Below are 26,233 nucleotides of genomic sequence, written 5' to 3' on the forward strand. Positions count from 1 at the left end.
GTCTCCTCCCCCTCGAACCGCGTCGCAGACGTGCCGAATTTGCTTCCAGCTCCCGCAAAGCCCCAGCTGCCGCCTTATGCTTGATGCTTGATGCTTATGGCGACGCCGCAAACGCTCTGCATGCCCCCGACCAGCGACCACCGTCCCGCTCCATAGCAGCTAAACCCACCGTTGCTTCTTGCTCGAACTTATCCCCCTTGGTTCGTTGACGCCTTCAGCCTCGACGCTCTTGTGCCGGAAGCCTTTCCATCGTCGAGATGGTCAACAAGGGCAATGCAGGCGGCGGCATTTACAGTGCCACATACAGTGGAGTAAGAGATTCCCCGTGAAATTAGGATGCAGCAATCGTTGTGGGAGGTCGGAAGTTGTGTGGCAGGGATGGGAGCCTTGAGTTAGAGGTCATAGGAGAGGCTGGAAACGCACGAGAGAAGCCATCGGGAATTGTGAATGTTTGCTCGTCGCAATGGGAACATGGATCTACTGTGGTCTTCAAGAGAGCCTTTTCTTGTTATTGCCCTCTCCTAGCTCTTCTTTCTCTTCTTCTATCATGGCACACAATCTGCACAGAGCATAAAACTCGTATCTCATCACCACCACATAGACTAATCCATCTGTCACCAGATCCCCGTCTACGAGTTCCAATTCGGCGGCGACCTCAAGGAACATGTCATGCGAAGGAGGCACGATGACTGGATCAACGCAACCCACATTCTAAAGGCCGCCGGCTTCGACAAGCCGGCCCGAACGAGAATCCTTGAGAGAGACGTGCAAAAGGACGTCCACGAAAAGATCCAGGGCGGCTACGGAAAATACCAGGGGACATGGATCCCCCTCGAGGCCGGCGAGGCCCTGGCACAGCGGCACAGCGTCTACGAGCGAATACGGCCCATCTTCCAGTTCGTCCCGGGCGACGAGAGCCCGCCTCCGGCTCCGAGGCACGCCAGCAAGCCCAAGGCACCCAAATCCCGTCCTCCACTCCCCAAATGGAATTCGGGTAGGTCCAAGGCCGCCGCCGGCATGGCACCCAGCGTCACTAACCCGGCAGCAGCCGCCATGCCCGTCGTCGAGGAGTACGACAACAGCGAGGTCGTCATGGGCGGCGTGGAAGAGGACACGCCGGACAACCTCACCGTGGCGTCGGCCTCGTACGTCGCCGAAGACGACCGCTACGACATGGGCCACATGTCGACGGGCCACCGCAAGCGCAAGAGGGAGGAGCAGTTGCAGGACCTCACGGAGCAGCAGCACGCCGTGTACGGGGATGAGCTTCTCGACTACTTCCTCCTTTCTAGAAATGAGCAGCCGGCAGTCAAGCCCGACCCGCCGCCCAACTTCCAGCCCAACTGGCTTATTGACGCCGAGAACCACACGGCCCTGCACTGGGCCTCCGCTATGGGCGACGTGGACGTGATCAAGCAGCTCAAGAGGTTCAACGCGGACGTGGCCGTGCGCAACATCCGCGGCGAGACGCCCTTTATGCGGTCCGTCAACTTTACGAATTGCTACGACAAGCAGACGTTCCCCGCCGTCATGAAGGAGCTCTTCGAGACGGTAGACGTCAGGGACAGCCAGGGGTGCACCGTCATCCACCATGCCGCCATCATGAAGAACGGGCGCGTCTACAGCCCGTCGTGCTCGCGGTATTACCTCGACAACATCCTCAACAAGCTGCAGGAGGCGCTGGAGCCGAGCGCCTTCCAGCGGCTCATCGACATGCAGGACAACGACGGCAACACAGCGCTGCACCTGGCGGCCATGCGCAACGCCAGGAAGTGCATCCGCGCGCTGCTGGGCCGCAACGCCTCGACGGACATTGCCAACCTGGAGGGCCTCCGCGCAGAGGACCTCATCATGGAGCTCAACGCGGCCAAGAAGGACCGCGCGCCCCAGCGCTCGTCGTCGCCCTTTGCGCCCGACTCGCAGCGCCGCGCCACCTTCCGGGACGCCTTCTCGTCCTCGGGCGCGGGCGACAAGGCGCGGAAGCCCGCGCCGTCCTTCCAATCAGCGGCGGCCACGACGGTGCACTCGCGCATCTCCCCGCTCATCATGGAGAAGTTTCAGCTGCTCGCCAAGAGCTACGACGAGGAGTGGCACGAAAAGGACGTGGCCGAGGCCGAGGCGCGGCGCATCCTGACGAATACCCAAGCCGAGCTGAACCTTGTCCGGCAGCAAATCACGGAGCTCGAAGCCCAGCTCGAGCCCGACGACGTGGCCGCCAAGGTCATGAGCGAGGCTAACCTCGTCCGGCACAACGTCCTGTCGCTCATCACCCACCAGAACAGGCTGCACATCCAGCAGGCCGTGGAGAACGAGATGAGCAAGCTGAACGGCAACGCCAGCGGCGGTGACGGTGGCGGCAGCAACAGCACGCAGGAGGAATCATACGAGGAACGGCTCGCCCTCGCGCGCCAGCTGAGCCAGATGCTCATGGAGCAGCGCCAGGCGGAGACGGAGTACGTCGACGCCCTGAGCATGGTGGGCGTGGGCGACAAGATCGAAAAGTACCGGCGCCTGCTGAAGCGCTGCCTCGACACCAAGGACGGCGAGGTCCTCGACGCCAACCTCGACAGCCTGATCGACATGATGGAGGAGGAGCGCGAGGTGCATGACATGGACGGGTCGACGACGGCGGGGGGTGAGCCCATGGATTTTGCGGTGATGTGATGTTTTTTATCATCTCTGTTTTGTTTTTATTCTCATCTTTACTATTTCCGACTTTCTTCTTTTCGGGCTTCTCTTTTTTACTATTTTCACACACGCGCCAGCGCGCAAACGCACACCAAAACGAGAGCGGTGTTCGAGGCCAGTCTGCGTGGGATGGCGAGACGACGATGACGAAGCTCCAAAAAAAGGGATATACGAGATTTGATGAGAAGAGCGGAAAGAAGATAACGAAAGAGGTCACTCACTTCGAACTCACTCTTCTTCTTTCCTCTTCCTGACGACATTCCTGGAAACAAAGGGTACCCCTCTCCCCTATTCTAGAAGTCCATCAGGATACCCGGCTTACTCTTGTCTCTCCTTCTTTTTTATTTTTTTATTTTTTCGAGTAGCCGAGGGAATCAGATATTCGCGCGTTTTGCGCGGCCGAGTCGGCGGGCACCTGTTTTACCGCCCAACTGTTACGTCAGTGAGAACACTGATGAGATGCATCTTTTTTGTTTTAGAGCGGTTTGTGTGGCTACTTTGTCTTCTTGGAAGAGCAGTATATACTAGCAGTTGACGAGCGGAGCGCATATAGCACTAAAGGAACGACTCTTGGGGGCGGGTCCGGCGCTGGAGGTGAACAATCTTACAAATCCCTTGGTTATCATGCCAACTTTTTCCAGTTCATCGTGTTCTTTTCTCCGAGCACAATTGTGGAAACGGTATCAGTATGCCATGCTGAAGCAACGGGTTGCTTTTGGACGAGTCAAGCCGCACACCAATATGCTCTACATGGTGCTGTGACATACTTAGTAACCGTAGGCGAAGACGAATGCGCGGGCCTCGGGCCGGCAGATTCGGACATGGCAGGTTTTGTGGACCCCGATTGCTCCGGCGGCAGAGTCATGGCCCCTGATGCCGTGGCGAGCACTCTTGCCGTCCAACCATCGTACTCTCGTATGCACGACTCCTCGAATCGTGCTTGAACACGAACAAAGAAGGAATACAAATTTTTGCCTGGAGGTGTGTGTGGTCCAGGCCAGACTTGGAAAGCTGGCGGCCACCCTCGCGGACCCGACTGGTCCAGCCTCCTCCGGAGACGCTGGCCGGACAGCTCGGGCGGCGTCCAACCAGATGGCCAGGCGGCCAGATGCCAAGCATTTCTCCGCGCGTGAGATTTGAGGCGACACGAGCGATGACATTCCACGACCAGAATGGTACAAGCTTCAGCAGCGGAAAGGTCAATAACTCGTTATCTACGCCGCGCCCCGTCCTCACAAGGTCATTAGAGGGAACAAAGGATCAAGATCGCAGGCGCTCAACATCGAGGCCGACAAATTGGCCCCGGCCATAGGTATGCCGGAGTGGGGTAGGACTGGACGTTTACCGCTTCCAGGAGGAGTTGAGGAGCCAGCCGGCGACCGGCTTCAGGCGGCCTGCATAGTATGGGTGTCAGGTGAGCAGCTGAGTCAGGGTGCCTGTATAAATACGCCATAAGCTGGCGGCCATGACTGGTTGAGCGTTCGACGCCGTCATGTCTGTTCGTGTAAGTTGCCTGGCAGATTGATTCTCGTCCTGTGATTTTGGCCCGCGTCATGCCAACGACCTGGCGAGTCATGTCAGGTACACAATATGAACGTCTGAGCTGAGCAATAGCCTATGTGACTGTGCCGCGCCGTGCTGCTGCGCAACATGATCCTCCCGCGTCCTGAGGTTTCCTATGGGCGAATCGGTGCAATTACAATTGCCAGCTCCTATAGCGGCGCTTATGCTCAAGACCGGCTCGGCGGCATGACCAGCGCCTGTAAATCTCTGGCAGGATCTTGAGCAGTCTATTCGTGGGGAGTGAAGGATTGCAAAAGTCCAATGACCGTGCCAATATGCAGTCTAATGCGGTGAAACATCAGTCACGAGGCCTTGTCTAGGACTCGCCATGCAGGCACTCGCCAATGGAGCAGAGGATCGAATCTGTATTGAATTGACCCGACGCCGTGTCGAAGAGACATTCTGGCTGTGGGCTAGCCAGGTCCAAAGACAAAGCGGTTGCAGCTGAGACGTCAATAGATGTCCGATAGACGTCCGATAGCTTGCAGGAGGCTCCGCCAACAGTTCGGACAGAGACAGCAACCGGGCCAAACATCAGCGGCAGCAAATTTGAGGCACCCCACAAGAGACCCGTTGGGACGAAAGCGCTCACCGTCAAAGTGGCAAAGAGTCAATACACTTCGAATGGGTGCTCGTGGTGACAATATATTGGTCGCCAAGAGGCGGCTTGTCGGCCTGATGAGATTTCGCCTGCCCCACGCCAGCAACGAGGCAAGCCGACGTGGCACCTAGCAACAGAGACTCAATATCACTAGTCATTGAATTTGCGGTTGCACAAACCCCAAGACACGTCATGTGGGAATGTCTCGAGGGCGTAGGCCCGCATATTACGGCGTGCTTGATGCTGGGGCACAGAGGCATGGAGTACCTACTATCAGCACAAGCACTCCTCCCTCACTCCAAGTAATACAGGCGTGTACCGGCGGAGCTTGGGCGGCAGGTCGCGAAGGTTGCGTTGCGGGATCCGCCGTTTTGTTCGAGTACGTACAAAGGTGAGGTGTACATCCATACCAAGTTCGACTGAGCGTGGTGGCCTGAACGACGAGGGTTGTGCGCCTCTGCACGTCCTGATTTGCTGCGTCGCCCATGCTAGTGTTGGAATCGAATGTGGCTCCATAGGATTAGCACCTGTAAATTGACGACTTTCATCCGTAGACGCCCAGATCCAGCAGCTTTTTAGTGCTCGTATGTGCCCCCTTGGACTGAGAAAGAGGGGAGCTTAGTAGTGGTAGGTAGTAATAGCATGCTGACCAGCGGGGGAGGGGTGCCTCCATCGTGGTAAGGCTGACGGAAACACCCTCGACAGCGGAATTGGTGTCATGGATGAAGTTTTCCGGGACAAGAGCAGTCTGTCTGAAGACGGTAGGAGAACTGAACACACCCGCACTCGCTGTCGATAGCACCGCGGCCCAAGCTGACTTTGCTGACGCAGCGAGCTGGCATCAGGGAGAAGCAGGGCATCGGAGTGTCTGTCTCATCCAGGGAGCTTTTCCCACAGATGCACGGTCACGATCACGGTCAGACGGGCGGTGGGGAAGAGCAAGAGACAACCTGAAGCTGGGGCTAGAATGTACCGAGTGAGAGTCGGAATCGAGCTGATCCGTCCTGAGTCGTGTCACACTCTGCCCAAATGCAGATGCTAGTAGTAGCTTGCTTGTGCCCGATCCATGCGCTGCAGCAAGTGGCATGGCTAGACTGCAGGTGGCATCAGCGTGGAGGGAGAACAGCAACACGATGCGTCTTGGAGGCAGTCTGGATGAGATGCGAGTATCTCAAGCAGCAGGGAGTGGTGCGACATGGCATGCCGGTATGCATAACTCGCACTCCATGGCCGCTATTCGTTGTCGTAACGTCATCTCAGATAGCCTTCGTCGTGATGCAGTACCTAACGCAATGCAGTATGCATACTAGAGGCTGGTGTCAGTAGGTAGTGTGAGTGCGTCAGGCCTGGTCGAGGGGGTCTAGCTGCAGAGCCGCAGCGGTTGGGGCGGCCAGGGATCGTTCCACGGCGAGCTGAAAAAGAGACCAAATAACGGTGGGAGCGGCAAAAGACCTGGCTTCTGCGCCTGCGCCTGTGTCTGCGTCTGTGTTTAGCCTGGTGCGAGGTCACTGGCTTGGGCCGGAGAGCTCTGCCGCCCCACGAATGACGACTGCCTGGGCCAACGGCAGCGCTGGAGAGCGAGGATTCAGGGTTAGCAGAGCGTAGTAGCGTAGCGTCGATGCCTTCAATAGTCGGGATTGTCAGTTGAGATCGATCGGGGCGACGATGCGCTTGCGCAAGTTGCTTCGCCGAAGGGCGCGGAGTGAGGCTGAGCTGGACTTGACCACTGAGGGAGAGATCATGGTGTGTGGAAGTGAAGAGGAGAGGAGTTGAGAGAATTTTCATCAGTAAGGTATCTTACCTAAGGTACTAGAATATCCAGCAGCTGCTGGGCAAGGGAAGCCATCAATGCGGCAAGCACGAAGTACGCAGTGACTTTCTCCTAGAAGAAGCGGAAGGCAGGAAGGACTGGAGCTGGCATCAGCCGCCCGTGTAACAAATGCGGCAAGTGAAAGGCAGAAAGTGGAATTGAGAAACGGAAGGCGTCAACCCTCGTATGAACGCGGCAGGTACCGAAGCGATCCATTGTACTACTTGTACGGAGTATAAGGTACCTTACCCAGCATAAGGTATCCTCCGTCGACGGAGGTGCCTGTTGCGAGCACATGAGGCTTTGGTAATAACAGGTAGTACGGGAAACACGAAGCAGGTTTCAAGCCGCAGCTCTCGAGGAGCTGCGGGTATGCCCTAAGTCAGTTCCAGGGGCCTGTCGAGGTGGCGTCCCAAGGCGAACAGTGATGCTGCCAAGTCATACATATGCGATCGCAGCAAGAGGCGTGTTATTGCGGTCCTATCGCAAGAGTGCAAGTATGTACCCACGTACCTCAACTTACATGGAAGCCCGGCGCTGTGGAGCTCGGCAGAAAGTGGGCAAGGTGGGTGGGTGTTCTAGAAGCTCTCTTTCGCCGCCAAGTCAGCTGGGCAGGCATCGAACTGCGCTCTCGTACCGCTACCCGTGCAGGTACTCCGTACCTACTCACTCACTTCAATATTGGATTTTCGTGGCAAACCAACCGCCGGTCAAAGACTCGCCCAGTATGATTCGCTACCGGCTCTCTGGGTTTTGAGCCAGCCACTCCCCAAGATGGCTTGGAATTGCTTCGAGGCTATTGCCAGAAGAGCCGTGATAGGGACCATTTAGGTCGCTTGCCTATTTCATTGACCATGTGCGCATCTTGCTGTGCTAGGATCGTAGCCTCGGGTGCTCGGAAGTGGTGAGGGATTGTCTCTGAGTAAGGTAATGGAGTACCTGGTCCCCGGCTTCACCACAGTCATACACGTCGATGTGCAGGCATCTCTGGCTATGATCAAGTCAATGTTGCTTGGTTTCTACTGCATCACGAGCGAGGATGCGCCGGCTGAAATATTTTAATTAATCTGACAGACGCGGGAGTGGTCGCATGCGCGCAGGCGTTGGTCCATGACATCCTCAAGACGGCCATTTTCCGCGACTCGGGGCTTGTTGGCTTTATGGCTTGCTCAGGTTGGGCACGTCGCCGACGGGAGACATGTACGAAGCATGTATGAGTACCGGATCTTGCCAAAGAGAGCCATGGTGTGCGTCTTCCTTTAAAATGATGAATGCTGGTTGATGCTAGATGCTTGCTGATGCATTCATGCTGCTGTACTAGGCTCTCCTGCGTTAACTCGCCATCCCGTCTCCATCATCACCATCCTACTTCTACTCCTCCTCCGCCTCCTCATACAAGTACGAGTACTACTAGTACTGTAATCATGATGCCCTCCCCTGCCCGCATCTCGCAGTAATAATCGGGGCATGCTGCATCTCACGGTCCCTGTGACTCGATGCTGCTTGTCCGGCCGGCATGCATTGGCTAACGCAAATTAACGGCCACACCATGTCTCGCGCGATATCCCGCACCCACCAGGTTTTTCAGCTGCCTTGGGCCATGCAAGTGACGCAGGTTTAACTCTATTTGCCAGCGGAATCAATGCGCAAACCACACCGGTCCCTGGCCCCTTTTGGCACCCTTTGGCACCGGATTCCTGGGCAGCTCGTCTGGTTGTACATAGCGTATCGAGCATTGGGTTTTGTCCAGATTGTTTGCTGCTGCTGCTTCTCCGGTGAAACGGTGGCAACGGAATCGTGCTTCTGCTTCGTAGGTATGTACAGGGCATCCGCAGCAATAGAAGCCAAAGCGGAAGACAATCTCGCTCGATCGCCAAGTCTAGGGCTGCGCCTTTTCAGCTGAGCAGGTCCTGTCCGGTGCCTCGCAAGCGTCACTGCATCAGGTACTGCCCAAGTACACTCCCGGAGAACCACCGGGGCCTGCGCAAGCGAGCCACCGCGAGTTACTTGCCCGCTACAAGCGCTGCATGCGGGACCTCAGTAAATCGAAGCCAATGACCAGTTTTTGACTGCCACGACAACATATTCTGCCGTTCTGCTTCTTGTTGAGCAGCCATTGCCCTCTTTCAGGCCCTGATGACGGGAGTTTAGGACGCCACCAGATGCACCGTGGCCAGTGCACACGCGCTTTAAGCAGGGCCTAGCTTGGTCTGGTCCAGCCACCGAGGCACCTTCGAGTAAGGTAAGGTACCTTAGACGAGTGCGAGAGCGTCCATGTTCAAGTTGTCAGCACACGGACACGGAACAGGGCAAGTATACGAGATGTTACGAGCCAGTTCCCGCGGTTGGACACCACTGATGCTGTCCGAGTCGTGTAAGGCGAGGTACCTAGGTATCTCGTGCACAACCCGACTGCATGTGTACCTGCACCCGTTCCCTGACTGCCATGCCATCATGTCCGGTCTGATGGACGCTGCAAGGTACAGGTACTGAGCCCTGCTGGATGTCGGTCCTGTCGGGCCTTGCACCGGACCTGGGCGCCTGGTACCGGTACCTCCATCTGTTTCTATCGCTACCGTAAGGTAGGTACTCCGTACTTCCGTCTGTACAGCACCTTCCAGATTGTCCCGACAGCGTGACTGAGGGGTCGCTTCCCCTCTTTTCGCTCTCTGCTGCTTTGCTTCTCTGCTCTTGTACCCGTTTCTGGCCAGCTTGGATCTGACGGACTGACTCTGCATCAAAGCACCATGTGCTGACTTGACACGAAATCGAAACCCGCACGAGGCCATCAAGTCACATCATGGCGCTGCAAAGTACCGGTTACGGACCTCCCAGCCTGCCCGAATAGGCATCGCTGCAGTGCCGGCATGTGCTGTGCTGCGTTCGGCTGCAGCTTGTTTCCTCTCTCACTCCATGTCTCTCTCTGCCGCCGTTGACTCTCGGGATACACAAACAGCAAGCCAGCGAATACACTCCTTTTCCCTGCCCGGATCGTCCACATGGCGAGTCTCTGGCCAAACGTCTCCGTCAGCAATCCCTGTGTCTCCAGAGAAGGCAGAGACAGAAGAAGAAGGGAAGGGAAGCCATGGGCTCGCACCGAGGGTGTCTCGATAGGGCTCACCTCAGCTGAAGCTCACGTCTCCGGGTGCCAGCTCCCGCCGATTGCGGGCACCGCTAACAGCAAAGCAAACCGCCTCTGGGCTCCGTGGATCTTGCTGCTGCTTGCTACGGAACCGGAGCCCGACCAGCACAACACAGCGCAGCCCAGCATACATACGAGTACACCGCATACACGGCAGGCGGGGACGCTGCCGAGCACTGAAACATGCCCCAAATAAGTTCCATGCCTGCGGGCTAAAGCAGGCCCTTGGGGCGAGTCAGGGACGCCGTCAGTTGGGCGGGCTGCTTGTTGTCTGCTGAAAACAGGGATCTCCGTTTCGAGCCGCCCTCTTCTCCGGTCCTTGCTGCTTTGGCGCCTGCTGTACGAAGTGCCGTACAGTGTGACATTGTGCTAGCATCTACGACTACTACCAGACCAGCGGAACGGGGGAGCATCGGAGAGTGGTATCTGCTTTGTACGCACCTGTGTTCTTTGTTCGGACGACGGACCTGTGTGTAAGTTGTCATCTTTCCTCTTTGTTGTTCTTACACTTCTCCTCCCTGGTCCGCCGCGCCCTGCCGCTCCATGTTGCAAAACACGCCCCGTCGTCCGCAAGGAGGATCAACCGCTTTGGCGCAATCCAAATTCCGCATCCCTTCCCTCGACCCGCCGTGGACTCTGCCGGCTCCGATACCCCATGGCAGCGGTAGGGTGCTTCTTCCCGCGGGCTGGATGAGGGAGGGGTCCGAGTGGAAACGGACATGCTACGACAGGCACTCCTGCTATACTACTACTAGTAGCAGCGTATGCCATGCCATGCGAGGCCATGCGAGGCAAATCACAAGCATCCAGCCCAGCAAGCATAGCACAGACCCTGCCAGCAACACTATGATCCCACACCCCCAGCTCAACCTCCAGCTACCATCAGCGTCAGTCTTCCTTGACAGTACCTTCTCCGTACGAAGTACAGACGTGCCCATTCCATACGTGGCTTTGCCAATCCGTACGCCTCCTGTTTCGTACTCGACATGAGTCTGTTCTGCCCTAGCGGTGCTACGGGCCATACTTTCACCCCCTCCCCCCTTTCCCTCGGATGTTTCTCTACTGCTGCTGCAGGCTTGCCTGGGATGGCTGAGAGGCTACTCCCGCTGGGCATCTCTGACCTGGCCTTGCTGCTATTTCGACGACCAGTATTATGCGCTTCCCCGGTGGGATCTAGCGCGCGTGGAAGTTTTCCTCCTCCCTTTGCCCCTCTGTTCGCGAAGGAGAAGACAGATGGGGGGGGAGAAAGCCACGCGCACGAGAGACACACCGTACCCTATCCCATCCCATCCCATTCTGAATTATATTAAGGTTCATCTCACCCCGACGACACATATCTTGTTTTCTCCCCCCCGTGGTTGTGTCTCACTCATTCACTCTTCCCGCCAGCTGTTTCTCGTTTTTTACCAGCAGAGGAAAAGAAGAACCCTTGCTCAACTGAGTAGCGCAGCACTCCCCCTTGTCACAGGCAACGACCTATCGATGTTGTACAAGCTTCTTACTCCCTACTTCGACACGAGACAGCCCAAGACACTCGCCGGAACAGCGCCTGGCAGTTAGATAACCAGTCCACACGAATTGCCACCTTTGCGCAGCAAGCCCCGTGTCACTTTGGCTTGCGCCGCCTCCAGCCTCCGGCCCTGGGTCATTTAAAGCAAAGGGCATCGTCGTTGACAAAGCAAGGCACGTCAAAGCACAGCAGAGCAATATCCGAGTGTGCCGAACCTCGAAACAGGCCCGGAGGTTGCCAATTAGAGTCCTGCGAAACGGCAACCGCCTCAACCGTATCTTGGGTCGCCGCAAACGCCCTACCAAACGCCGTAGGGCAGAAGAGTGCCGTCTGACCGCAGAAATAGTGCGACTTGGCAGGGACCCCGGCTGACGGCGCCAGGCCGAGTTCCATAAGCAGTCACCTCCCAGTCCACCATGCCCGTAACCAATCGTGGAGGCCTACCCGGCGCCGACTACAATTACTTGAAAGCCCAACCGCCCTCCTGGGAGTCAGTTCGAACCGGACTGTCTATTTTTGCCTTGGTCATCATTGCACGCTACTGTGTGCAGACCATCTACCGATGGCTTAGACCAGCCCAGAGGCGCGACTCTGCTTCCTTTCTGCCCACCAACAACCCGCCGCTCCAGAGACAGCACAAGCCACACATTGGGCCAATGGACGATGAAAAGAGCATTCAAGGGGTCAGTGACCAGCACGAAGACCTGAGGGCGGCGGCGGCGGTAGCAGCAGCCTCGACGACGACGACAAACACTGCAAGCACGATGGCGGATCGGCACTCACACTGGAGAGGCGCTGGCGGTGCATTGCCTGGACCCTTCATCTCCCGGCTGCCTCCCGCGCCACCTTTGACTCCGCCGGAGCTGAGCACAGCCGTCTTCACCTTGGACAACGAGCCGTCCCCCAGCAGCCAAAGTTTCATCCACCAGCCCAACCCCGACTACATGTCCTCAACGTCCACCACTGCCTTCCAGACGGGCAGCCCAGACGCTGCCTCTATCCCTCGGCGCCGATCCTACACCCGGACGCTCCCCATTAGCGCCCCCGGGGCTCACTCTCCCCAAGCGCAATCGCCCAAGGCTGAATCCGTGGATCCCATCTTTCTGCCCAGCTCCTACCCACCGTCGTCTGGGCTGCTGCCGCCTGCGCCTCCTTCCGGCCTGGACTTGGACCTCGATGACCACGGTCACCGTAACGTCGACGTCCACGGCGAGATACTCTCCGTCCTCGATCGCGACGGCGCTGGCTGGACTCGTCATACACGCGTCTACGGGGGCGGTACCTGCCTTGCGTGCGCTGCCAACGGCGGAGGTTTCTATGGAGCTACTGTGACTCCAGAGGAGATGCGGTGATGTATCGGAAAGCGGGATTACTGAGCGGGCAGGAGACAGACGGGAGGGAAGAAAGCCCAGCCATCCCAAAAAGGGGGGAGGGGGGCGTATGCGCGCGCACGACTGTGTTGCCTCAGCGGACGAACCCGGCCTTGGCTAATCTGCTTCCGACGCTCTCTACTGCCTTACCAGCGTTTCTCCTTCTGCACGCCTACCTTTTGTGTTCTTTCCTGTTCTTTTGTCTTTTTTGAGTTGACTCTTAGAAGGAATAGCGCTTGCAGGGGGGAGGCACGGATTTGCTGCATTATCCTAGGTATGCATGAAACCAAGTCGGGAGGCGCAGGACTCTTACTTCTTGTCCCTTTGCATTTTCTTCCTAAATTCACCTTTGTCCATCCTACCTACACACGGGTGGGCGCCTCGTTACATCTCCTTGTTCCAACCTTGTTTCCTCCCGTTCTCCTTCTTTTCCTCTTTTGCTTCTTAGCTTTTCCACCCCAGCTTATTCTCATATTTGGTAGATGGCCGCTCACGTCAATATCCTGCTTGCGTACTCCCCCTTCTCTTCTCTTATCTGTTGATTCTCCTTCAAAAGCACTTCTTAAGCTGCACTGTAATACAGAGTCGATCTTGTTTCATTGGAATGGTACACAAAGGGTTGTGATTGGGCTCTTTGACGATCTTCCTTTCCTCCTTTCTCTTCTCCCATTGAGCTACAGCTTATCAGGTTATAAATATTACGACGTTATGATTCTTCCTCACCTTCATCTCTTTTATGCTGACCGCACAAGTGAAGACTTTGGTGTCAGAGGCCATGATACTTTAGCCTGGACGTACATATGGAGTACCTACCTTGTGTTTGACGAACGCGGGGATGCCCCTCGATCCGCCAGCCATCTGCATTAGACCGCGCCTCTTTTTTTTACTTTCTCTTTATCCTTGAACATGCAGGACAAACAAATGAACCAGGATCCTAGTCTTACTCGCTCGGTCGAGTGTCTACAAGCAGCAAACGCTACCTTGAACGAGGAAGGCCTCGGCCCCTATTCTCGTTTCTAGCCCGTAACCTTATTCGTGCCGTTTCTACTGGCAGAAGGTGTCTAACGCATCGTTTCTGTTTCTCCCGCTTTCTCTCTGGAATCCCTGGAAGCCACGAAAAAGGTTGCCAGCTCTGTGACAAATAGGGCGTGGGAGTGTCTAAGTGCTTGTGTGTGTGTGTGTGTGTGTGTGTGTGTGTGTGTGTCAAGGATAAGAAGTACGGTGACCAACATCTCATCGGGGCAGGTAAGCGGGCACCTCTTAGTGAGTCGAGCACGGGGCAGCCCGTTCGTTTGACGTCCCCGATCACTTTTCGTTTATCCTTGGAGTCTTCCTAGCTTGGCCATCCCTGGACGGACGCGGTCCGCCGTCCCCTGGTTGGCGTTTGTCACTGATGTGTCGTGTGAGTCCATCCTTTTAGGGCTGTCTTAATGGGCTGACAGGGAGTTGAGGTTCCCGGACAGGTTCCCGGACATATGAAGGGGGGGCGGAGCGAGGCGAGGTGGAAGAGACAGAGTGAGGATCAGAATGTCACTCAGTCAGTCATCGGTGGGTTTTTTTGGGTGATTAATGATGCGAGGACGGACTTACTCATGATACGGCGGAGTTATGACTCGGTATAACTAGGTTAGCGATTCATACGCAGGGGAAGAGAGAAAAGGGGGGAAGAATTATGTGGAAAGAGAAGATTGAGGGCCTTGAGCTTCGTCAACCTTGTGAAAAGGCGAAGAGGGCGAGGGCACGGAGGGGAAGTCCGGGAGCGAATTAGCTCACTGCGCCTTTTTCCCGCCCTTTGGGTGATGATGGATGACATGGCAACGGAGTTGAGATGCGGTTTACCGATGGATTATGTAGCTAAACTCCTAGGGCTGGTGTTGCTTACTTGCTGGGTTGGCACATACATCTTTTTACGTTACCTATTTGCTCACTTACATGCCTTGCGGATTTAGGATGCTTGATTACTGTACAATATAATAGGGAGTCGATGAGAAGGAAGTTGTTTGCGATTGACGTGTAGTCCGGAGGCGACTCTCCTTCATACATGGTATCGAGATGGCATAGCACAAGGTGAGGGCGTGCCGCTGACCGAGTTGCGAGTAATGCCTTTTCCTTGATGACGAACTGCATGACTTGAGATCAGCAAACGGGTATCCGTTCGCCGATAACCGTTATCCTAGCTTGTTAGACGGACAGTAAGTCGGCTCCCACTGTACCTTACGTTATCGAGGCGTGCAGCCAGCAGCAGGGCCCCTTGTTGATACATACCTACATACAAACATACATACAAACATACAAACGTATAAGGTACCCAGTAAGAAACGTTCAAGGGAAGAAAAGCGGCTACATGGTACATAGGCAGTGAACTTTCCCAATCCGTTAGGGATGCACATACATGGAGCCGCGGAATGCGTGCCTTGTATTATATACAGGGCTGAAGGGGAACTGGGGGGAGGAGGATGCAGGTGTCGGAGATAATGGGGACAACTGGGCTTCTATGGGGTAGATAGCTTGCAGCTCGTGAAATTTGTCATGGCTTTCATGTGACAAAGAGGGCAAGGAAGCTGTTCCTCCACGTCATTCTCTGCCTTGTCCATTGTTTGACGGGGGATGACATGCCGTTCGAAGGATGATGGGGAGGCGCGGGCTCGGTAGAAGCAATCTGATGAGTTCTAGAAGCAGGCATCCGCGCGGGAAGATTCCCAATGGGAAAGCATCAAGTCTTACAATGAAGATTTGTTTCATCACTGGGGAAAAAAATGAGACGACGATGGGCATGAATTTGGACTTCTTTGGGGAGGCAGTTTTTTATGGTTCTGACGTGAGCCGGTGTTAGGAGACCTGGTCAGCGGCCAACTTGGACTTGGTTCACGAGAGGATTTTTTTCCGGTTCCGAGCGAAAGATTTGGATGAGTTAATAGAGAGACAATCAAAGAAGGAAGATCTCAGTGTCTGTGTGTCTTTTTGTTTTGGAGGAGAGATTACATGATTTGTAAGTGTAGGTAGGTGTGTGCGTGGGAGGGACTGGGATGTGGGCATATGTAAAGGTGCTTAGGGCGGTGCTGACGGGATTTCTGCGAGGAGGAAAACGGGGGAGAAGGTGGTCCACTTTGTCAAGGTCAGCTTCAAGGGATGACTGAGCAATTTCATGCGGTGATGGTAGCGTGCTTGGGGGGGGGGAGAGATGGGTTTTTGCTGCTCCGTGGTAGTTGAGTATATGAAGCGCCCTTTGATGTTTCGATATCGGCGCCAATGACACATAGGATAAGCGTTGTGGGCGGTATTATCTTTGAAAGCTGTAAAGGCATGAGCTGCCGCAGAACAAATCACAATGAAGATATGTCCAATTTGGTAGTTTCCGCGTTGCCTTGTCTGTACAAGCAGCAGAGTCGTCATTGCATCGAGATCTTTCTGAGCAAGTGCTCCAGCAGATTTCCCATGCAAGTCGGCGATAATAGCCAGCTACTCCGTAGATTGGGCCAGGAATCCATGTTGCTTGCGCGTGTTGTGTCCTTCACATGAACCCATGTCCAGGTTATGGCACATGTAAGCAGCACCCGCCAAGAATGAGATGAGGTTCCTCCGTTGAGGCCCCCCCCTGTGGGTTTCTCTATGAACAAGGGTGATCCGTAATGGCGGGAGTTGAGGCACCAGGCCCATTGTTCACTTCCGTGATATTATGTCTTTTTGATTTCCGCCTTTTTTTGGAATGCGGCCGCGGAGTGGGAGTGGGCTTGTTCTGTTTGCTTTTGTGCTCCGCTGTTCACGGGGGGGGGTGTAGGAGGATGTTGGTTCCTTGTAAGACGCCGGAAGGGGGAGTCGAGCAAGGGAGAAGTCGTCCTTCGTGATACTATGTATGGGGTTTGTGTAAGACAAACTTGCAACGTGGACAGAAATCAGCTTTATAAATACACCGGTGACGACACGACTTTTGGCAAGAAAGGGACGTTCCGTGACTTCAACTCCGTCTAGGGTGAGAGAAATTTATCTCACCTGAGCAATCCTGCCCATCGTAGAAGCCCGGAGAGGAAGCACCGCTCATCGGCTGGGGTATTTGCGAGTTCTGTCTTGCGGATAAGCTGTGAAGCTTGGTGCCCGTGGACCGGACGTTCGTTGAGATGCCGGCGTCCAGGTGTTGCTTTGAACACAGCTGACGAGCTATCTCCCGATTCTCATCATGACAGGCTTCCTGCTGCAAGGGAAGGCCGAGTGATATGCAAGGCAGCACCTAGTGGCCCTGATGGCTTTGGCCAATGTCAAGAAATCAAAGTCGTTGTAGCCCAGGATATTGGTCAGTTTCGTCAGATATGTATTCCTCCCACAGGTGGTCCGTTGTCTTGCAGTGAGCGTGCCAGGAATATCGGTCCTTTTCCTCGTGCCACGTCATAACATCGGTCTTGGCCTCTGGTCGGGCTGCTTCAGCAAGGCTATAATGCTCTTTAGCACTGACATTACCTCATTCTCTACTGAGGGATGCCTACCTTTGTGAAAATTTTCGAATCTCATCCTTAGTCTCCGGAGAAGCAGAAGAAAGGAGTATGGTAACAGTCTGGGCGAGTGGCTTCTCCTGACATGTGCTCGGTATGGGTGCCTAATTATTAGTTGGCTGGCATAACTATTTGCCTTTTGTAAGTCTTGGTCAGTCCAGTTACTGTATTGAACCCAGACGGTAATGTTTCTCTGAGGTCCATGTTTCACTATCCTCTGACTGTCGGAGACTGAAGAAACGGTGCTTTTGGGCTTGAATTCCCGTAGGTTTGCCTTAGAAGAGGACGAGTTGAACTTAGAAAGCGGGAGCCCAAGGGTAGCCTATTCCTTCGTGGAAAGATGAAAAGAATCTCAAGATTGCAGGACTGTCTCTGCTCACCTCTTTCGTATTTAGAATCACCAGAGTGGGAATATCTGTAAGATGTTCTCCAAATGATCAGGCTGAAAACGAGACGCTGGGGAATTAAACACCAAGAAGCCAGATGTTAAGAATAGCCACTCCATTTATACTCTCTGACGAATAAGCAAGAGCTCTGGGAGGCTATCGATAGTCACACGAGCGTTCCTTTGCACCTTTTGCGACATGTATGCCGTTACTGCTAAGGCAGACATTCGCGTTCTGACAACCCCCTTTTGTTAGGTAGGTTTCAACGGCAGGACCCATGCGGTCTTTCTGGGATTGCTTCTGTGTGTCACTGATGGGGAGGTCACGTAATGGATGCCGTTGGCATTGTCTACATACTCGTCGTCCTGGTTGGACACTTCATACTCGTTTGGTTATGTGGTAGCCCTGCGCCTCAAGGTCGCTCTCGACTTTTTGGCGTCTGGTTCATCGACCGCCACAGATACTTCCTCCACTAGCCCGGCGTATGCGCCGCCGGGGGGTTACCGAGTCCAGCGACGGTATCAACGCCGATTTGCCGCCGGTTGTCTGTTCCAGTACCTTCTATTACATCACAATCTCTCTCGGCGTGTATCCTCGTACGAGCGACCTCGACGGGCTCCCTGCCTTTAATTAATGACTGGCTACATATAGATAGCTATATATACATATATATATATCTATACTCTATATTAACACTTTATGAGCTCTACTTAGTCAACGGTTCCGGTATCTGGACACAGCAGTCAGGGGCGAAAAGGGTTACCTATGTTTATATGCATAGAATAGAGACAGACTAGACTGATGTCTTTTCTTCACCTAATAGTCTCACAGACGTAGATGAGTGCAAGATAGTGTCTATTGAATCACATATGCTTGCAGATTCGAGAGGTCATTCCTACTGGTACCCTAAGCTATTCTTGAGATACGTTCAAGCTTGGCCCGTTTCGTCCTATTTTCTGTGTATAGTGGCCAGTGAAAGCCTTTGAGAAACGTCCGTGTTGCTCGACTCCCAGATCCAAGTACGCGATCATGACTGGGTATATTGCAGTCATCTACGATAGTCTCTTATTGGGCTTTTCCCCTTGTGAGCTCATGCCTTATTCAAAGACGCAAAGCTTATACTTTGACAATCCACTCGATCTCACTTGATTGAGACGTGATTGATGGGTTTGATAACAGGACAAGCAAGTAGCCGTGAGTATGACCTATAGATTTCCAGCTTCAGTTGGATGGCACGATCCTGTACCTGTCGCCAATTATTGAAGAATCAATGCACGTTGTTTCCGTGTAATGGTTGGAGTAGCTCCGCCTCCAGCTATGTCATCGAGAGAGATGGTGCTCTAGTCAGGCCCTTTGTGGCGCAGAACTCAACGAAGTCGCTTTCTGTGTGTAAATAGATTGTTGAACTCTTTGTAGCCATTTGTATCCTCTGTTATCTTGCCCTGGTCAGAACATTTGGCGAGCAGGCACAGTTCTTGTTGACGCACCGAGAGCACCCGAAGTGTAGTTTCGGTTAGTTTAAAGGACAACTATAGAGACTGCTTGTATCGCCAGAGTCGGCGAGAGACACGCCTGTAGAGAGATTGGGTTATCGACTGTCCACGTAAGTTTGACAAGGTTAAGAGGTAGCAGAGTGATTGCATAGATCCGACACTGAACTTGGTTTATTTGCGAGGGATTGTTTCCATGATCCATGAATGGAAACAACCATCCTATACAGTATTGACAGAAGAATACAACCAATCGTTCTTCTCTAGCAAGCTTCAATAGGCATCTGCATCACAAACATCCTCGTCACCTGCCAACGGCGTTATACCTAGCAAAGGGCATCACACATACAGAACGTCGGTCAACGTGGGCATACTGTGAAACCCCGGTCCTCGCTCACGGCAGCAAAGACACCCAACAACTTAGTCAATACCCTAGTATGATATAATACCCCAGAATATAATAATTACTACGGAGTACCCCAGAACACAATCAATCGGCGCTTTGACGCCGCTGCAGCAACAGCGCGGTAGTGGTGGTGGCAGCACGCAGCCTGATTGGCGCCGGCCGTGCGGTTTAAGCGCCAGACGAACGAGTCACGCACTGAATCATGCATGAGACAAGCGCAAGCGTCGCTGTGGTTTCGGTGGTGTTGGCTTGGCAATGTCACCCTGGTGGATGAGTCTCTATACTAATAAGGTACGTGTAGATGGTGTAAACTCGTATTGAGTCAAGTAGAGAGAGAGACCTTTATATCTGAGTAACGGACTACTCTGGGTAGGCAGGCGTGATAGGTATACCTATGTGATTGACGACACTGCCTAGGTAATTGGCATCTCGGCCAGAGGACAATCAACTGAGTCGTGTGAATGGAATACACAAATCCGCCTGGTTCGCCATCCTGTGCACTGGAAAGCATGTCGATATTCCCCCGACGGCCCAAGTCCTGGAGCATAGCAGCCATGTCGGACCATGTAATCCTGGATCAAAAGCCTCGAGACTCGACCATAAGGTAGTCATTAAGAAACGGGTGCATGCGTTTAAAGTACATGTGGCGTCTGTTGTCCTCAATGGTCACGGATTGATACGCATATCGAAAACAAGGCTGCGAATGATCGCGCTGGTTGGCACCTTCATGGGACCTCTTCCAGTTCTCAGTATCATATAGGCTACAGGCATATCGCTGTAGCACAACTAGGTCGAGATTCAGCTCCTGAGATCTACTACTGCTATAGCACTTACCTGCTGCAACTTGACATACTTATCCATATCGCTCGCTGCCTCCAGACTGAAAACAATCCTCCCAGACCCTGCCGGACTGCGCCAAGGCTGTATATGCCGGCGAGCCCTTGGCTAGCCCTGCAAACTGCGCACAGATCTTTGGCAGGAAGGCATGCCGGCCTCGATCTAGCCTCGACGAGCCAAGGCTGGCGATGCGCTGCTGTGGGTGTGAGTGGAAGTGGGATTGGAATGGGAAGAGGCCGGGCGTGGAGATGCGGCTGAGGCGGCTAAACAGGGACATGGTCGTGATGCAGTCGGAAGTGTTTGGGGATGGCAGGGGTCGTTTGGGGGATTGTGTTTTGGATAGAGTGGCGCTGTGAGACCTAAGAAGAGGTGGACAGGGACTCGGTGTATGAAGCAGGAGGCAAGCTTGAAGTCTATCTGGATATACTTTCTGCGACTGTCCTGATTAGACAGCTTGACGTTGTAGGTGTTTGGACATGCGAATTGAGTTTGTTCTAAGCTTTACCCATGAAATAACATCGTATAACCAGTAGCTCTACTGGAAGCGTTTATCTCTACTGGATAAATCGAGATGTATACGAATATGAAAGAATGACAGACATCAGTAGAGTAAGAGCAGAATTATCTATTCGCTCTATAAGATAGGTAGAGTTAATTCGTATATATCAAAGCCTATATATGTAATTTTATAGATGTCATCGAGAGTGCCTTTTCAATATTATGGCATGCTCCTGAATGAGATGAACTCTAGTCTGATCAGTAGCAAGTCTGGCAAACGCGCTCAGATGCTCCTTCCACGCAATCTGGCCATTCTGAAACACGGCAGGCTGCGTGTGGGGTCGATGATCGGGAAGGAGTCTGACAGGGGGTGGAAAAGATACAGGCACTCGATATGAAGCACAAGGCACGAGGAGAGGTACAAGTACTTCGTATGAGAATGGGAGGTGAAGTCGTCATAGGAGTCGATTGTTGGGTGGTCCCTGCTCTCGAGTCTCGTATCGTCGGGACCAAGCTTGTGGATTCGGATGTACGTTTACTTGTACTTGTACTTGTTGTGTGTGGCAAGGGGATACTGTACCAGACTGGAGCCAGTGTCGACAACGCACATGCAAGCAAGATTCACCGACCATTGACGACTTTTCCCGAAAAAAGAAAAGAAACAGAACAGACTGGCTGGGCATCCACCGCATTTGCAGGTTAGGCACAAAGGGGAGCACCAGCAAACAAGGTGAAGATTTTAGCTCGAACCCCGCCATTTGTGCTTATTCTGGTGTGTGTGTGCCTATGCGTTGCATCCAGTCACGAGCGTCACTTGCTGGAGGGTGTGCTTGTCACGTATCGTACCTATTCAGGATCCAGTAATACCCTCTTCTTCCCCTCTGAGTGGCGATTCCACCAATTTATTCTCGCTCTTTTTGTTCGTGTACGAGCACACGCTATACCGTAAGACTTCGTACGTGTGTCCTTCTCCTCTCTCTGCTAGTATTACGACCTGCATGCGTCTCCCCTCTTCCCCTTCCATCCTCACGTGTCCGCGCTTCTCCCTGAGGGTGTCGTCACGCCCCGTCCTGCAAAGGCTGTGTGCGTCCCTGTTCCTGCCAACGGCCGCTGATTGGCCGGCTCAGGGCGACAATGGCCTGTCCCTCCCCTGCGTCCAAAAAGGCACAACACACCTCCATGACGACCCCCCTGAAGGTACCGGTACGGCTACGAACAGGGGGAGACGTCGGCTTCCTCTTGTTGTTTTTCTGGTGTGCCTTTTGCCGCCCTGACGCGAGGCAGGGGTTGGGCTGCTGTTGGGCTCTTTGAGCCACTCACAGGTCGCGTACGAACAAGTGCAGAGAGGATTATTTTGGTGCTGCAAGAAATGTATTTTTGTGCCCGTGCGTTTTGGGTGCTATTGACCACTGCATTGCAGAGGCTTCCTGTTGTTATTTCTTCCAGTGCCTATTTTTGGGCGTTTGTCAGCAGACGGGGACACAACGATGAAATGCCATTTGAATCCAATGAAGAACAAGCGACCGTGCAGAAGTGCTCGTATAGTCTCGATGTACTATACATGCTTTCGGCCGGACTCCTGAGGCACAAGCCCACGCACGCAGCATCCGAGGAACAGGAACAGGCACAAGTACATGTACTTGGCCCGGGCAGACGCGCGCCCCTGATTGGCCCGAAGCCGCCCGCCAGACGCAGCCACTGAGCGCCTCTCTGGTTCGCTCGGGAGGCAGGCCAAGGCCCTCTGCGCGCCGTGATTGGCCGACATGCCGCAGCCCCGACCCCGCCAGACTCGAGGTGATGCGGCTGCGCCAGTGGCTCCAGTGGCTCCAGTGGCTCCAGGGCCCCTTCGCACGCGGTTCCAGCGCCCCCAGCTGTCAAACCAGCGCTGTCACGGCGCCCCGGCCACGCTGGGAGCCAGCCAAGCCAGCGCACCTCCAGGGGTCCAGCCCCCCGTTCCCAGCGCCATCCTGTTCTGTGCTGGTCGCTGGACCCGCCTGGCCGTCCGCCTCCCTCCAGTCCACCTGAAATTTCCCAGCTTCCGCGACGCCACTTCGGCTCGTCTCTTTTTCCTGTTCCCTTTTTCCTTCTTTTTTTTTCTTTTTCTTCCTGGCTTCTTCCCTTCTCCCATCTTCCCTCTCTCCACCCTTCCTCCACCTCCGTCCGTCTTTGTCCCATCGCCATTTACACCGCCCTTCGCATCTATTCTTCCCTCTCTTCTCCCTTTCTTGCCGCGCCTTATTTTTCTATTTTCTCTTCGCTTTTCGACTCTCGTCCTGCCGGTTCGCCCTCGCTCGCCGTTGCGCTCACATCATCGACTTCGATATCGCACTCGTCGGGACTTTCGGACCCTGGGATAAAAAAAAAAGAGTTAAAAAAAGGATTCACAAAAAAGAACAAAAGACGAAAAAAGGCCAAAAATAAAACACACACAAACTCGACACACCTTCTCAGGGACAAGAACAGAAAATAAAGAGGACAAGGACAGGATTCAAAAGCTACACGGATCGCGCATTCACTCGCCACGCCACATCAACCAAGACTCATCACCGTTAATCGACTGTATTCTACTTCTACGACCGCTCCTTGCCCTCAGCGCAGACTCCGCATCATCTCAGCGTTTGTAATCCGACCGAGCATTGATTGACAGGAACATCATCATCATTTCGACGACCCTCGAGAGGCTTGTTTGTGTGGCGTTTTCTTCACGACAAGTCGCGTTTCCTCCACCGCTCAAGAGAAGCCGCGCCATTTTGCATGCTTTTTAAGCTTTCCAACGACGCGAATTCTTTTGTCTGTTGACGGAAGGCTCACCAACTCCATCGCGATTCGCCCCGGGAACCAAAATCCCTCGTCGGCTCTCGCATCAAGTTGCCTTGTGGCGGGTCTCTTGTTCGTCGTTTTACGTCGCCCCTTCCATTCTGCCGCATCTTTGCAGTCATTCCTCTTCGTTCCGAACCATCAAGTTTTGTGTGTTTTTTCTCCTCGCTCTGCTCTTTTCCCCGCCAAATCACTCGGTTTAATTTTCCACTCTCCGCGCCTTGTTATTTAATGCTTGGAGATTTTTCCTTCTTGTGAGAATACTACGATTTCTTGGATTTTCGGCTCTGCCTCTCCTTGGTTGTCATTCGCAACCTCGACATTCTTCACACCGCCCGAGGCCGCCTCGAATCTTCTTCGCCTGACGAACAATCTCTTCGGCTGCTCTCGATTCAAAACATCGCTTCGCATTTTCTGTTACACGAAAACCTCATTCGACTTTATCTTAGATTTCTAATTCTTTTTCTTTCTCGGAGCGCTCCACAGCCGGCTGAACCTGTTACTTCCGCTCGCCTGTAGCGTCATTTCTTCCTCTGCCACGTCAACTCGATTCGCAGACGCATTCATCTTCCTTCCCATTTGAGTCATGGACGCAGGCAGTCTCGCTCAGATGACCTCCAACTTCGCTTCTCCCGGAGGCCTGGCCTCGCGCCGCGGAAGCCAGAACATCAAACCGCTGTCCTTTGATGCCATTAAGCAGGGCAACAAGAATGCCGACGGCGGCATTCCCACTCCTCGCACCAGCCGCTCTCACCTGCTTGCGGGCCTGAGAACGGCTCCCAAGTCGGCTACGGTGGCTTCCTTTGGCCCAATGTCGCCCACGGCCGCTGACGGCCCTGTGCAGCAGTATGCTAGGAACAGCATGGTCGCCAACGCCTATGGCTATGGCCAGGGCAATGTCTACAACGCCCCCAAGACGGCCTTCCCTCAGTACGGTCAGCAGCAGCACCAGCAACAGCAGCAGCAGCAGCAGCAGGCCTACCAGCAGGCAATGATGGCACAGCAGTACACTGTTGACCAGGTGCTCGCTCCCCCTCAGCTGTCCATGGACGAGCAGCTGCAGGAGCAGATGGATCCCAACCTCTACGCCCAGCTCGTCGCCACCAACCTCTATCTCGCCCAGCAGCAGCAGAGGCTCCAGCAGCAGCTCCGTAGTGTCCAAGCCGCCGCCCATCAGTTCCAGCAGCTCAACATCAACAGCAACCAGCTTGCCCAGCAGCAGGCTGCGGCGCTTTATGAGCAGCAGCAACACCTGGCCGCCCAGGCTGCCGCTGCCCAGGGCCAGCAGGTCTACTACGATCCCTCCACTGGCCAGTACTACGTCGACACCTCCTCAGCTGCCCGCGCCGCCAACCTCGAGCAGCCCATGACTCCCGGCTTCAACAACTTCCAGCAGCAGTTGCAGCAGCAGCAGCTGCGCCAGCAGCAACAGCAACAGCAGGGAGCCCCGCGTGTTCAGGTTTCGCCGCCTCCCGAGGGCCAGCAAGCCTCGTTCCGCGGCTCCTCGCCCCCGCGCCGCTTCGATTCGCCCCAAGAGGTCGCTCCTCTCCCTCCGCCGTCTGCCAACGCCTTCCGACGCGGACACAAGAAGTCCTCTTCCCTGGCCGTTAACAGCGCGCTGGCTGCCGCCTCTGTTGTGAACGAGGCCGGCAAGACCCCCGCTCCCAAGACCGCCGTCTTCCCCCAAACCCCTGGCATCGGTGGGTATGGCCCCGGCCAGGCACGCGCCGGCGAGCACCCGATTCGACAGCCTCGCGGCCCGCCATCCATGGACGAGCTCAAGGCGAAGCCCACGGCCAGGCACGAGGGCAGCAAGAACTTTGCCGCGCGCACCCGGCGCTCTGCTGTGCACAACCTTGTCCGCGCCGGCCTGGAGCGTCGCAAGGGATCCGGCAGCTCGAGTGGCAGCATGAGCCCCGTCTCGGAGACGGCCGAAGAGTCGACCACGCCCATCACCGACAACGACTCCGACTCTGGCCGCAGCGGCTCGGGCAGCCTGGCCGGCGAGATTGAGAGCGGCGCTACGCGAGCCTCCACTGCTGGCGGTTGGGGTGCCATCGGCTCAGACCGACCCGGCTCGCGGCAGAAGACCCGCGGCAGCGTCGACAGCAACAGCAACTCTGGCTGCGAGAGCGACAGCAACTCGTTCGCCGACGTGTTCAAGAATGGTGCTCTGCGAGCATCCAAGGCACAGGAGGCTGATGGTCAGCGCAAGGCATCCAGGCTGGTTCTGACCACCGTTGAGAAGCGCAAGATGGCTTCGGCGGCATAAGCGCTCAAGTCGTGTGTTTTTGTACCGATTACTCTTCTTGTGGTTCCTATTCTAATTCTGATGACTTGACGCTCCCCGAACCCTTTTGACTTGATATTCTCGATTTTGTCTTTTTCGCGATACGACACTTTTTTTTTTTTTTCCAGCCGCGGATTGCATTTTAACCACACGAACTCGACAGCTTTTCGCTTCTCTTGTCATTACGAGCCAGTCCCGCATGGTAGATGCCTACCTCATGCGCCGAGGCGAGGCCGTGGCCATACTTCAACAATGATTATTTATAATTCACTTCTCGACTGTCATTCATACGAATTTCTTTTATCTCTGGACCGGAACAATTGGGGGCGGTTGCCCAGGGA

General features: G+C 54.6%; 3 protein-coding genes across 3 annotated transcripts; all 3 read left to right on the forward strand.

Moving 5' to 3' along the window:
- Positions 1–257: 257 nt before the first annotated feature.
- Positions 258–2,664, forward strand: BBK36DRAFT_1112601 (DNA-binding domain-containing/ankyrin domain-containing protein; the record flags this gene model as incomplete). The annotated part of the gene is made up of 2 exons (XM_024889820.1): positions 258–311; positions 622–2,664. The coding sequence occupies 2 exons, from the start codon at positions 258–260 to the stop codon at positions 2,662–2,664; spliced, it is 2,097 nt and encodes a 698-aa protein (XP_024751813.1).
- A 9,066-nt stretch (positions 2,665–11,730) lies between these two features.
- Positions 11,731–12,666, forward strand: BBK36DRAFT_1113241 (hypothetical protein; the record flags this gene model as incomplete). The annotated part of the gene is made up of 1 exon (XM_024889883.1): positions 11,731–12,666. One exon carries the CDS (start codon positions 11,731–11,733, stop codon positions 12,664–12,666), a length of 936 nt encoding a protein of 311 aa, XP_024751814.1.
- An 11,546-nt stretch (positions 12,667–24,212) lies between these two features.
- BBK36DRAFT_1113156 (hypothetical protein) lies at positions 24,213–25,874 on the forward strand (the record flags this gene model as incomplete). Its single annotated transcript, XM_024889878.1, has 1 exon — positions 24,213–25,874. The coding sequence occupies one exon, from the start codon at positions 24,213–24,215 to the stop codon at positions 25,872–25,874; it is 1,662 nt and encodes a 553-aa protein (XP_024751815.1).
- Between the last annotated feature and the right edge of the window lie 359 nt (positions 25,875–26,233).

The sequence above is a fragment of the Trichoderma citrinoviride genome, assembly GCF_003025115.1.
Source record: "Trichoderma citrinoviride strain TUCIM 6016 unplaced genomic scaffold BBK36scaffold_3, whole genome shotgun sequence".
Classification (NCBI taxonomy): Eukaryota; Fungi; Ascomycota; class Sordariomycetes; order Hypocreales; family Hypocreaceae; genus Trichoderma; species Trichoderma citrinoviride.